Raw genomic sequence first — 12,641 nt, 5'->3', positions numbered from 1 at the left:
GGGAAAGTCAAATACAGAAACCACGAAACTCTGCTCCCCTGATGGTCCCAGCGAACTCTAGTTCCTCTAAACACTCTAAACACTAAACTTCCCTTCTCATCTTGAGACAAGGGAAGAAGTCATGCAACTTCATGTCTGTTCTTGGTTATCAACTTGATTGTAATTATAATTATAACTATAACTAACCAAAACCCAAATGTCTGAACACATTATTGAGGGATGATTTTTTTCCTTTCAATTAATTTAAACTGGGAAGATCCACTGTCAATCCCAGTCTTTGGGGGTGGGAAAATAAAATAAACCTTTAATCTAGATCTTTTGAGGTCAGAAGATCCACCTTTAATATGGGCCATGCCTTCTGATGGGTACCTATAAAAGGACTTTTTTTTTTTTTTTTTGGTCTGCTTGTTCTTGGCAAGCCTATTCCTTCACTGGAATTAGAGTCTACTTATTTGGGATTCTGGGGTTATATTGACAACCAGCCTCATGAACTGAACAGCTTCTGGATTCTAGAGCCTTTTGTTCGCACGTAGGCAGCCATTGTTGGATTAGCTGGATCACAGCTTATAAGCTATTCTAATAAATCTCCTCCACCCTATGGACCACCACACCATCCCTTCTCCAAATATATTTACATTATGATTCATAACAGTAGCAAAATTACAGTTATGAAGTAGCAGTGAAAATAACTTTATGACTGGAGGTCACCGCGACATGAGGAACTGTATTAGAGAGTTGTGGCATTAGGAAGGTTGAGAACCCCAGGCTCTGGAACAAAACTGTCTGGCAGGGTGGGAAGATGGATCAGCAATTATAAGCATTTGCTGCTCTTGCAGAGGCCCAAAGTTTGGTTCTCAGCCCCTGTACTGCAGCTCACAAGTGTAGACAGTTCCACACTGGGGAACCGCGGGTTCAGGGGATCTGCCTCCTTCTTCTGGCCTTCAAAGGCATGGACATGAATGTGTTCATAGTACAGAGACTACTAGTTCCACGGCAGGGTGTTCATGTGTGTGTATGTGTGTGTGCATAAGTATGTGGGGAACACGTTATATTCAGTCCAGAGGTCAACTCAAGTACTCTTCCTCAGGAGCCACATCCCTTGGTTTTTGAGACAGGGTTTCTCACTCCAAAGCTCACCATAAAGATAGATTAGTGAGCCAGCCCCAGGGATCCATTGCCTCTGCTTCCCCACTGCTGAAATTACAAGCACACGCTACCAATACTAGCTCTTCCTCCTCTCCTCCTCCTACTCCTCTCCTCCTCCTACTCCTCTCCTCCTCCTACTCCTCTCCTCCTCCTCCTCTTCTCTTCTCCTCCTTCTTTAATGTGAAATCTTAGAGTTGAACTTAGGTCCTTATGTTTGTAAAGCATAGTTCCCTAGACCTACCTCTTCTTGGCATTTAAGACTGGGTTTTGGCATATGGCCTAGGCAAGCTTTGAACTCATGATCTTCTTGCCTAGAGAGTAGTATTGTTTTCTTGCCTTCCTTCCTTCCTTTCTTAAGATTTATTTATTATATATAAGTATACTGTAACTGTCTTCAGACACACCAGAAGCGGGCATCAGATCCCATTACAGATGGTTGTGAGCCACCATGTAGTTGTTGGGAATTGAACTCAGGACCTCTTGAAGAGCAGCCAGTGCTCTTAACCACTGAGCCACCTCTCCAGCCCCGCCAGCCCCTTAAGCTGAGGACTGAGCTAGGCAAGTGCTCTAACACTGAGCTAAATCCTCAACCCCATAGTATTATTTTCTAGGCCTTCCCTACGTACCGGGGGCAAATGAACAGATCCTGTATCTTCAGGGAAAGCAAGGGAGGAGGATGAGCCCATAGTCAGTTCCTCCTCTCTTCCTCTTTACTTTGAGCAGAAGTCTCTGGATGGGGTCATGACTGGGCTCTTTGCGTATGGTACAGCTTTACTCCAGGCCCAAGCTATGACCACCCATAGTGTGCAAGGCTCACAGCTACAGAAGTGAGCCTATGAAATGCAACGCTGCAAATGTGAAGAAGTCACGCCTTGCCAGCCATGAAGGTCAGCTCTAGGTATTTCACATACAGCCAAACGCTCCTCCTAAGCAGCGGTGCACTCCAGGCCCTGGGGCAGATGGAGAAGACCCGGTGGCTTAATGTATGGCGCTGCACAGAGACTGGGGTTTTGGCAGGCTGGGGAGACAGGTCAGTGCTAGGAGGAGCCTGAGACATATCTGATGCTGCAGATGGGGAAAAAGGTTTCCCAGCCTCAAGCCACACCCACCGAGCCCGGGGAGATTTCCCACCCTCAGCCCCACACACATCTCCACCCCTCCGCTAAACCACTTAAGGAGATTAATTTGTCTGGTGACTGAACGGCAGTACTAATCTCAACACCTGCTTAGTGTTGGAGCTCCGCCTGGCATTGCACACTGATCATAGAGGGGAGCATGGCACAAAAGAAACACATCTCTCACCTTGTGCTCTACCCTATGAGCCCCAAAGTCCAACATCGGGATGGGAGGCAGGGGAGGGTCCCTTCCTAGGTCCTGGTTGCAATCTGAGTGTCCTGAGTTCTTAACAGACACTGGTCTTAAGGATCTTAAGCCGTGGGCAGAGGTTCTACCTGAACTCCCTTCTCTCTGGGGATCAATCTGCCGGGGAGCTTGCCACCTACAGTAGTAAGAGGCTTGTTTTCATTTTTGTTGGAGAGAACTCAGCGAGATTCCCTTCCTGATGTGGGAACCCCAGGGATCATCTGAGCTCCTCTTTAAAGAAATGGCTGACATTCAGAACCTTTAGTTAACTGGAAAACCCCACTCCCCTACCACTGGCTTCTGTGCACGGACAATTCCAGGCAGAAAACAAACAACACACACTATTCATAGAGGTGTGAGGTTCAAATGGGTAAACATATACAGCAGGACCTGAGGCTCCTCAGCTTCTACCTAAACACAAAAGCCAGTGCCATTGTCACAGGACACTGAGGGTGGAAGGGAGAGCCCCCAGTGTGCTTGATGTCCAGGTGGGCCAAGCAAGTACCAAGAGAGTCACACATTTTTGGGGACAATGAACTACCTCCAATTATAATGATAAGACACAACAAAAAAAGGAACTGGGCTCTGAGATCAGAAAACCTAGCTTGTTAGCTGTGAGGCCAACTCTGGCCAAGGGATGCTACCTCTCTGAACCTCTGTTTTCTCATCTATGAAATGTGCAGAGAAGAAACATCCCATTTTTTAAAAAAAATACAATGCATTTCAGAGAAGAGTGGAGAATGAAATTTGTTAAGGGACAGCTTCTAACAAGCCTTGCTTATCTTCCCAGCAGCCCTATCCAGTCTGAAGAATCCTTAACCAACCCCAGGATGTTCTTTTTGACCCCATGAAGAAGTGCAAGCTATTCCTGGGTTTCCCAAGGTCATATGGGTCCTTGCTACAATTAGTATAAAATTAAAGCCAATTATAACTGTAATTAATTGCTATAAAATCCACACGTGCACATCCATGGACGTGCCATGGTGCACTTGTGGAGGTCGGAGGGCAACTTTTGGGAATCAGTTTTCTCTTACTGTGGGTTTGGGGTACCTAACTCAGGTTGCCAGGCTTCTGCAGGAAGCACCTTTACCTGTTGAGTTGTCTCATCAGCCCACATACATACATACATACATACATACATACATACATACATACATACACACACACACACACACACACACACACATACATACATACATACATACATATTTTGAGAAAAGATCTCGAAGCTTCCAAACCTGGCTATATAGTGGAGGAGGACGACTTTGCATGATCTTCATGGCTATTCCTCCTAAATGCCGTGTGTGTGTGTGTGTGTGTGTGTGTGTGTGTGTGTGTGTGTGTGTTTTATAGTTGAATGCTATATAAGAAGGTGAATGCTATCACTTTCTTGCTCTCGATTCCCTTCCCCTCCCCCTCGCCAGTCCCTCTCATTCTTTAAACCTCAATCCATTCCAGCCTGGCCGGCTCACCTCCACCCAAAGGCTTTACATATCCTGCTGCAATACCCTCTGTGCTCTTGTCTGGTCCATATCTAATGCCCGTGGCTCCGGCTGAACCCAAGCTTTGCAACAGTGGGGGAGGGGGGGCCTTGTCTGCAGTCATCAGCACTGATCCTCAGCAGCTACATTTGCCAGCTCAATGTCGAGCTTAGATGAATTAATCCATTCACATTCAATTAGCCCAGCCAGGACCTGGATTCATTTTAGTAGGCACTAAATACCTGTTGAGTGAAATCCACCACCACAAAACAAAACCCTAAGCCCAGGACGTGGAGCCCAGTCTACATTTGTCAGTATCTCCAGAATAAATAGCCAACTGCATGAAGACCCAGCCATCGACAGTCAGGAGTTATCACAGGAATCCCCTGCCTCCTGGTCCTTACCTGGGCCCAGTGGCTTGCCCTGAGGTCCTGGTTCCTCCAGCCGGTATCTTTCCCGGGTGCCGCCACCGAGGCTCAGCTCACAAAGAGTGGAACTCAGCTCTGTGTCTTCAAACTCCATCGGGGTCAGAAAGGCATCTCCAGTGAGGAGGGGGGAACAGGGAGGGGATGGGGAGGAGAGAGATGAGCGAGGAGACAGGGAGGTCATGGATCTTGGAGTGCCGGAGAGGGAGCGCAGGGCCTGCAGGCGGCTGCCTCCCTCTGCCTTCTGGGTCTTGGCCACCTCATCCTCGTGGATGGTGGTGATGCAGCCCGAGGGCCGGAAGCCTGTGGCACCCTCTAGGAACAGCAGTTCCACCTTGCTCTGGAGCTCCGAGTCCAGCTGCTCAAATGGGTCATAATAGAGGTCCGTGAAGCTGGCTGAGGTGGAGGAATCCAGGCTAGAGGCAGCCAGGGAGCCCCGGCTGGAGGTAAGCGACCCGGGGCTACTGCCAGAAGACAGCGACTGCATACTGCTTGAGAGGCTAGGGCCAGGGAAAGGAAAAAAGAGAACATGGGGCGAAGTAAGGTGGCTGCTGGGAACTCCACCAGGCTCTGAAACTGTGGCCATCCATCTTCCTAGCCCACCTGATGGCCTAAGCTGGACCAATTTCACCAAATACACCCAGTTTCACTGAGGAGAAAATAGAGATCTGGAGAGAACCAGGGACCCAGGGTAGCAGACCAGGTGTGTGCACCCGTGAGCCTCCTGCTTGGTAGGTTGGGCTGGCCTGAAACGCCTGACGCTCATCTGAAGCTCTGGGTCCTGAGATGAGAGAAACCACACAGCTGGATTCTACTTTTTCCTTCTCTTCATTTCTCATCGGCCGCACTGCCTCTTTATTAAAATATTTCTTCTGTTTGTTTTGATTGATTGATTGAGCTGAGATCTGACTGTGCAGTCCTAAGACTTGCTATGTAGACCAGGATGGCCTTGAACTCACAGAGATAAGACCTGCCTCTGCCTTCCGAGTGCTCAGATTAAAGGCATGGGATGCCATACCCAGCTATAATTTACTTTTAAAAATACGTTAGAATGTTTAACTTAAAAGGAGGCCGTACATCCTAAATGACCATCGAAAGATCGCTTATTGCTCTAAACAGGAAGAAACCGCTTTTTGTTGGGGATCGGGTAGGCGGTGCTTAACAAAAAGCCACTATGAAGTGAAGTTCCGGTTCTATACTTCAGCCATCTAGGCCTGAGCTTGTGGAAACCCTACTCCATGCTGTGAACGTGGGCAGATGCAATTCATTTTTAGACCCACAAGCATCTTCCAGGGACCATCTGTGTGTGTACGGTCCCAAGGGATGAAGCACCCTGTGTCCAGCCACCCGGCCAAGCCTACATCTGCCCCTTCTGTGCTTTAGATTTCTTTGGTGAAGGGCATCATGGAGCTGGGCCACCTCCTGGCCATTCCCATGGGGACAGTCATCAACCCACCGCTCACCTTTTCAACTGAGAGTGCAGGGAAGCCACCTGCCTAGTGGCTTCCTCCAATTCTCGAACCAGCTGGTTCCTCCTGCTGTTTAACTTCAACCTGAGGGAGAAAAGGTAAGACAGTAACACTCCAAAGGGACGCAGTGTCCCAGCGCCCTCGGTGATCTCCAAGAAGGAAAATAAGGTCCGAGCCCTAATAGACGGACACTCCAGTGTAAGGGCTTGTGCACAGGAAACATACTACAGTGCTGTGGAGAAGCAGATTCTGTACCTACGGAATCTAAAGTAACTGTGCAGCCACCTGCCACACCTTAGAGGATGCTAGGAACCTCTGAACACATTGCACTAATTTAGTATGTATGGATATGCGCACGGGGAGAATGATTTTTAACAGCTTTACAAATGAGAAAATTTGAGCCTCTTAGTTGCATTGTTGACTCAAAATTATAGGAAGAATTAGGATCCCACCAAACTACTATTTCTTCCCTCTCCTACCATTCAATGCTACTCCCTTCCCCTCCCTTCTCCCTTTCTTTCACCAACTAATATTTACCCAGGTGGCACTGGATGCTGTTCCTAGCACCAGGGACACAGCAGCGAGGGAAAGAGAACTTGTTGCTTCTCTTACAGATCATGGAGGATGGAAGACAGCAGGTGTCTAATTAGTGCATGGTGTAACACAGTCCCAAAACAAACAACAAAAGCAGAGGACATAATCCCTAATTGAGAACAAGCAAATGGTTTCCTGACCATATTTCTGTTGCCTACCCCGGGCTATGTCTTCCTGGGTTCCCAGGATCAAAGCTAGGTCACTTTCCTGGGCTGAGGCACAGGAGCGAGTTCTAGCCAATGGGATATAAGCAGAAATGTGTATCAGACTGAAGTAGGGAAGTAGAGTGCTTTCCTCAGTCTCTGGGGCCTTAAAGGGGAGGTAGGCAAGCTGTGGGCTCTTCAACAAGGGAGGCTGCCAGTTACTAGGAGATTTATTGTATGGGCAAGAAATAAACTTCAAGAGTTCTTATCCACAGAGATTTGAGGCTATTCCTTGCAGCAGTTGGATCAAACTAATTAGAGAAATTGAAGTGGTTCACTAGACGGAAGGAAGGGGTTCTCTTTTCCTAGATGAAGTGGCTGAGCTCATTGGCTCTGCTGGGGGGTCTGGGTGATAAATTTCACCGTCAAGGTGACTCACTGTTCCTCTCTGTCACCTGTCTGGAGAAGGAACTGAATGAATGACCCTGGCTCCCTGGACTCAGGAAAAGACCAAGAACTCAGCCAGCACAGCCTGTGGTCAGAGGACAAGGGCTGGTTTTCACATAAAACCAAACCAAACCAAGGCCATCTCCCTACCACAACAGCCAGACCTCTAGCATATGAGACCAGAGGTGGGCTCAGAAATAACTGGGGAGCAGAGGGGGCGCATATCGGGCAAGTGAACCTGTGAAATTACTGACAGGGCAACCAGAGCAGTAGACTGATTCTTCTTGGCATGGTACTTGGCCAACTCAATCTCTAAAGGGCTTCCTTCTAGATCCTTGCATGGGGCTGACAGGGACAGAGGCAGGCTGGCAGATGGGCGCCTGCGATGAAGAATTCTCAGAGGAGTGGTTGTGGGGCATCCCATCCGTCTCTAAGAGCACAGCCCATAAAGGAGGATAAGTATAGGGTCAAGAGGTGGAGCTCCTGGTTTCTATAGAGCAAGCCCGGGCATGCTGGGAACAAACGCGGACCCTCCCCGAGACCGGGCAGGTTGGTGAGGGAACTGTTGTTGGGCTGACATGACTCCCCGAACATGGCATGGGTAGCCACAGACACAGGTGCAGCGGTCCCTTCTCGGCAGCAGCAGGCTTAGCAGGCCAGATGGCATGTGAGGGACGGGCCCAGCACATGCTGGGAAGCCGTGAATACATTAATCATGGAAGAAGAGCCAGGGGGTGAGGCCCGAGTGCTGTAAGCTTCGCACCTGGGATGCTGGTTAAAAATGCAATAGCCCGGCTGGTCCCCGGCCCCAGGGGTGTGGGTGTGGGTGGGGCACGGTAGCCATGATCTCTCTGACAAGCATCCTGTGTGACTGCACACCAGCTCTGACACATGGCTGAGAGAGAGCCTGCGCGCACGCAAAGCTAAAAGAACGGGGAATGTGAAGAATGTGAAGGCGGTTCTGAGGGACAGGGGGAGGGGAGAAGAAATGTAAAAGGGGAGAGAAGACAAAGGGACACACACACACACACAGAGAGAGAGACAGAGAGAGACAGAGAGAACAGAGACTTACAGAGAAAGGAAGCAGGAATCTAGAGGTCCAGCAGTGAAAACAGACAGACAGACAGACAGACAGACAGACGGACGGGGATCAGAATCAGCCGTAGGTTCATCAGTTCCTTCCCAACTATTTCTGTGGCTCTTCTACGTGACTAGAAGCACACATGGCGGCTTCTGCCTGTGCCCACTGCCTTCCCAACTTCTGTAGTTCCCACAAGAACCCTTCCATCCAGGACCTCTGATCAGCGAAGGAGGCTCCCTAGACTGCCCTGTGCAGGCGAAGCTCCATCCGAGCTCCTGGACCTTCGAGAGGTGGGGTGAAGGAAGGCAATATTGAAAGGCCTTCTTAGTGGGCAGCTGCTTAAAGCTAGCAAGGGCCTGAATCCCAAGTATGGTTGCTTCTGATCCCAGCTCTGTCACTGGGTGATCTGAGGTGAGCCTCGATTTCCTCATCTGTAAAATGGGTTGCTCTCAAGTTACTAGACCTGGCACTTACACCTGAGAGGCGGTTAAAGAAACCTCTGGTTCTAGCTTCGGGAAAGTAAAACTTTCAACATCTCAATGTTGACCTGGCCCAATGCCTGCTTGCAGATTTCAGGTTCTCGGGGCCTTTGCCTTCTTTTTATTCTATGAAGCACATGAAACCCATATTGTAAGCATATATAAGGTGTCTTGACCCAGCGAACATCAAGTAGAGCTATGATCAATGTATTCTCTCTAGCTTCTGGCAGAGAAGATGATAGACAGCCAAAATCCCCCAGGGACAGTCACTGGGTCTAGTGGCAGATGAGAATACAGAAACCGGCCCAATAAAGACCTGCCCCACCCACCCACCCATTTATACTCTCCACACACGAAATGTATAGGACATACAGACAGAACCCTCATCGCCAAAGGGCACGGCTCCAGGAAAACCAGCATAGTGTCTTTGGGCAAGTGCTTCTGAGGACTATAAAACAAAAATGACGTAAGGTGCGCTGTTTTCCTTCTTGTACTGGGTTGATGACAGATCAGAGCTGGCCGAATTCTGGTCAGCTGCTTAGCTGGCCAAGGTTGGTCCAGTTAGCAATCAGGGATTCGTTGAGACCCCGAGGGGCTGGGCAGGGGCTGAACGACCCATCAGACGTTAGTGAAAGTGGAGCTTCCTCAGTCGTGAGGACGTGTTTGCAAGCTGGGTGCTTTAGGGCTGTGTATTTCCAGAGCACACACAAGACGCCTGACAGTCCCTGACCTGCTTCTCCTGAGGTACGGCCAGAATTCCCAGCTTTACAAACTAGGCTTGTGCCTCGCATTGCTGGGACCACCCCCTCCCTCATCCCTGCTCCCCAACAATTACACATATTTGAAAATTACTGTGTGTGGGTGGGTGCGTACACGCTTGTACAAATATTTATTAAGTCATAAAAAGAGAGAGAGAACGAGACTCCGTCATTTGGAGTGAGATAGATGGGTACGGAAGACATCGTGTTGAATGAAATGAACCAGGCCATAGATAAGCACTGCGTGTTCTTTTAGAAGCTGTAAAACAGCCAAGCCCAATGCAGTCGAGAAGAGCTGTGACCCCTGGGAAGGCTAGGGGGGGGGGCGGATAATGAGTCCCGAAACACATTCACACGGGGCATCCATTCCGGTGTTCTCTCTTGCAGCAAACAACCTGCAGTGTATTTCAAAGCATCGAGGAGACTCCGAAGGCTCCTAATTCAGAGACAACAAGTGTGAACAGCACAAATGCCGGTTACCCCTGGTGTCCCTGTCATCCAAGGTAGACATACGCCGAAATGTCATCCTGCTCTGTAAATATTTACAAGCAGTATTTCTCTCTCTCTCTCTCTCCCTCCTCTCTCTCTCTCTCTCTCTCCCTCTCTCTCTCTCTCTCCCTCCCTCTCTCTCTCCTGCATTTGAAGATATATTTCCTATGGTCCCAGAAGGTCTGAGGACAAGGTCCCAGCAGATCTGGCTGCTGGGGAGGGGTCCCTTTGTGACTGTCATGGTTTGAACAAAAATGTTCTTTACAGGCTCATCCGTTTGGATATTTGCTTCCTAACTGGTGGAACTGTTTGGATGCCAGTTAGGAGGTGTGGCCTTGCTGAAGGAAGTGTGTCGCCGGGGCCAGAATTTGAGAGCTTCTGGCCTTGCTCCATTCATGGTTTGATTTCTCTACTCTCTGCTCGCGTTTCAAGCTACGAGCTTTGAGCTTGCTGCTCCAGCCACTTGCTGCGATGCTCCCCCTGCCCCGTCAACCGAAACCCTCTGTAACTGGAAGCTCAAATAAACTCTTTCCCCTTCCAGTTGCCTTGGTCACACTGTTTTCTCACTGTAACAGACAACCGGCCAATACACTAACTTACGGACGGCGGCCTTCTCATCCTGGCGTTGCATAACAGTCCCGCTAACTTCTATAAGAGAGTGGATGGACAGACAGACAGATGGATGAGTAGGCAGATGAATGAACATTGGGAGATTTAAGGTCCTCCTTCAAACAATTCTCCACTTAGTATTGTGGGAGTAGGGCTTTGGGGAGCATCAAAGGAAATAGTCTGAAACAGGTACGAGGCAGACAGCGTGATCCGTGGCTTGCTTCTTAAGTCAAGGTCAGAGATGAGAATGGCTAATGGCCTCTTTACAGTTGGCATTAATTGCCTGTGTTTGATAATTATGAATCCAAGTGATAGGCTTCTGAAGTTTTACTGTGACGTACAACGTAGGAGTTGAACACTTGCCCGGCACTGTTGCGAGGCCCTGGGCTGCAGCTCGAGCACAGCAAAAAATAAAATATAAGGACCATGGGGGCATGTTTGCCAGATCTAGGAAAAGTAGGGGCGGCGCCCTCCAGACTGACAAGTCTGCAGTTAGGTGGGCTTCAAGCATTTTCAGTACCTGCTTTGCCCATAAGCATTCCAGTCTGTATCTCCCATTCATACCGCTGGCCTTCAAAATTCACCTCCCACATCAAAAAAAAGGTGCCAAAATCAGTTTGATAGGTCATGAAGAAGAAGAAGGCTGCAGATACCCGCACAGATACCAAGGCATTCAGATGTTCAAGATTGCATATAAATAAAATAGGACCTATATACTGCACATACATGTTCTCCTGTATGTTTTATCATTATTATGATGTGTGTGTGTGTGTGTGTGTGTGTGTGTGTGTATACACATGTGTCCAGTTTTTCCTCTCATTCTTGAGGATTAAACTCAGTGTGTCAGACTTGGTGGCAAGTACCTCTATCTGATGAGCCACCTTAGCTACCCTCTTGTGTGTTTAAATATATCTACCCTCCTGTGTGTTTAAATATATCTACGTTGCATCCGAACACTATAAAATTATACGCTATAAAATTAGTTGTTAGCGTAATGTATCATATTTGTTATTCCTATTACTTTTAATCTACTCTTTACACATCTGCAGTCCGTGACTGGTTTAAGGCTACGGAACCCATGGGCACTGAGGGCGGACTGTTTAACGGAAGAGAAGAAACACCAGAGGACCCTCTCTCCTCCCCACAAACATGGTGGTTTTCAAATGTGTGTATGTGCTTGGGAGCAGGAATAAGCTTCGCCCAGTGAGGCTGGGTACATACAAGCCAAGTATGTAAAGTCGAGATGTGTGAAACCCGTGAGTGTCTGCTCACATAAGAGACGGAGAGTCACCATTACCACACTGGAAAAACAGGGCTTACTCGAATGAGCAGATGCCTTTCTGAGAGCCCGTGTCTGTACAGACTTTTCAGCACTGTACTTCCTGTGTGAAGGACCAGGGTCCTGGCATACCTGTATATAAGTCATCTTTTCTGATGTGCCACTCGAAAAGCCGTGATATCTCTACCCGAGGGTGCTCACCTGGCTGCTCAGGTATCCCTACCCCCACCCTGGGACCCTTCACACTCCGGGCTCCTGCTGGGCTGACAGGTCAGATTGGCATGTTCTCCCTTGCCCCAAGCCCACCGGGACTTATGTCCTAACCCTAGACCCACCTCTCAGTCAGCGCCTTGCTCTGGGTGTCCCGGGCTGCCTGCAAGTCCTTCTCCAGTTGCCTCTGGGCCATTTCCAGCCGCTCCACCTCTCCCTGGGTCCATTTCCGGGGGCTGATGAAGCGCATTTCCTTCAGTAGCTCCTCCTTCTCATTGATGAGGATCAGACGGTCCCTCTCTGAGTCTAGCACCCCAGGCCAGGCCTCACTGTCAAGTTTGGCCAGCTGGATCTTGAGGTTGGCGATCCTGGGAGTTGAGAAGGTATGAGAGATTAAAAACACGGTGTCGTAGGAACTGGGAAACAGGTTGTTTTTCTAAGGATGTGAAGTACCAGTATCCATCCAGGACATGCTCAGAGCAGACTTTGACAGTTTACCGCTTTCTTCTTGATCAGGTTTCAGACTGGATACCACAACAGGCACAGCTCACCCTGGGTGGGGGAATGTTATGCTTCCTAGGGTGGTGGCTAAAGGTTGTGTATATACTCATGCATGCACACATAGTATTTAGCCCTGATTAAATGTTTCTAGCTACTGCTATCACTGGA

At 48.9% G+C, this 12,641-nt stretch overlaps 1 protein-coding gene across 2 annotated transcripts in view; it reads right to left on the bottom strand.

The window, feature by feature from the left end:
* The window catches only part of WWC1 (WW and C2 domain containing 1), a gene marked incomplete at its 5' end in the record, with an annotated part of 135,079 nt that overhangs the window by 26,795 nt on the left and 95,643 nt on the right, over window positions 1-12,641 (bottom strand). For both annotated transcript variants that reach the window (XM_080942462.1, XM_080942463.1), the window contains 3 exons: window positions 4,394-4,914; window positions 5,878-5,967; window positions 12,098-12,340. In XM_080942462.1, the coding sequence (XP_080798588.1) occupies window positions 4,394-4,914; window positions 5,878-5,967; window positions 12,098-12,340 (854 nt within the window). The remainder of the gene's footprint in view (window positions 1-4,393; window positions 4,915-5,877; window positions 5,968-12,097; window positions 12,341-12,641) is intronic.

The sequence above is a fragment of the Micromys minutus genome (genome assembly GCF_963924665.1).
Source record: "Micromys minutus genome assembly, chromosome: 31".
Lineage (NCBI taxonomy): Eukaryota > Metazoa > Chordata > Mammalia > Rodentia > Muridae > Micromys > Micromys minutus.
Note: the sequence above shows the minus strand (reverse complement) of the source record. Positions and strands in the feature narration are given on the sequence as shown.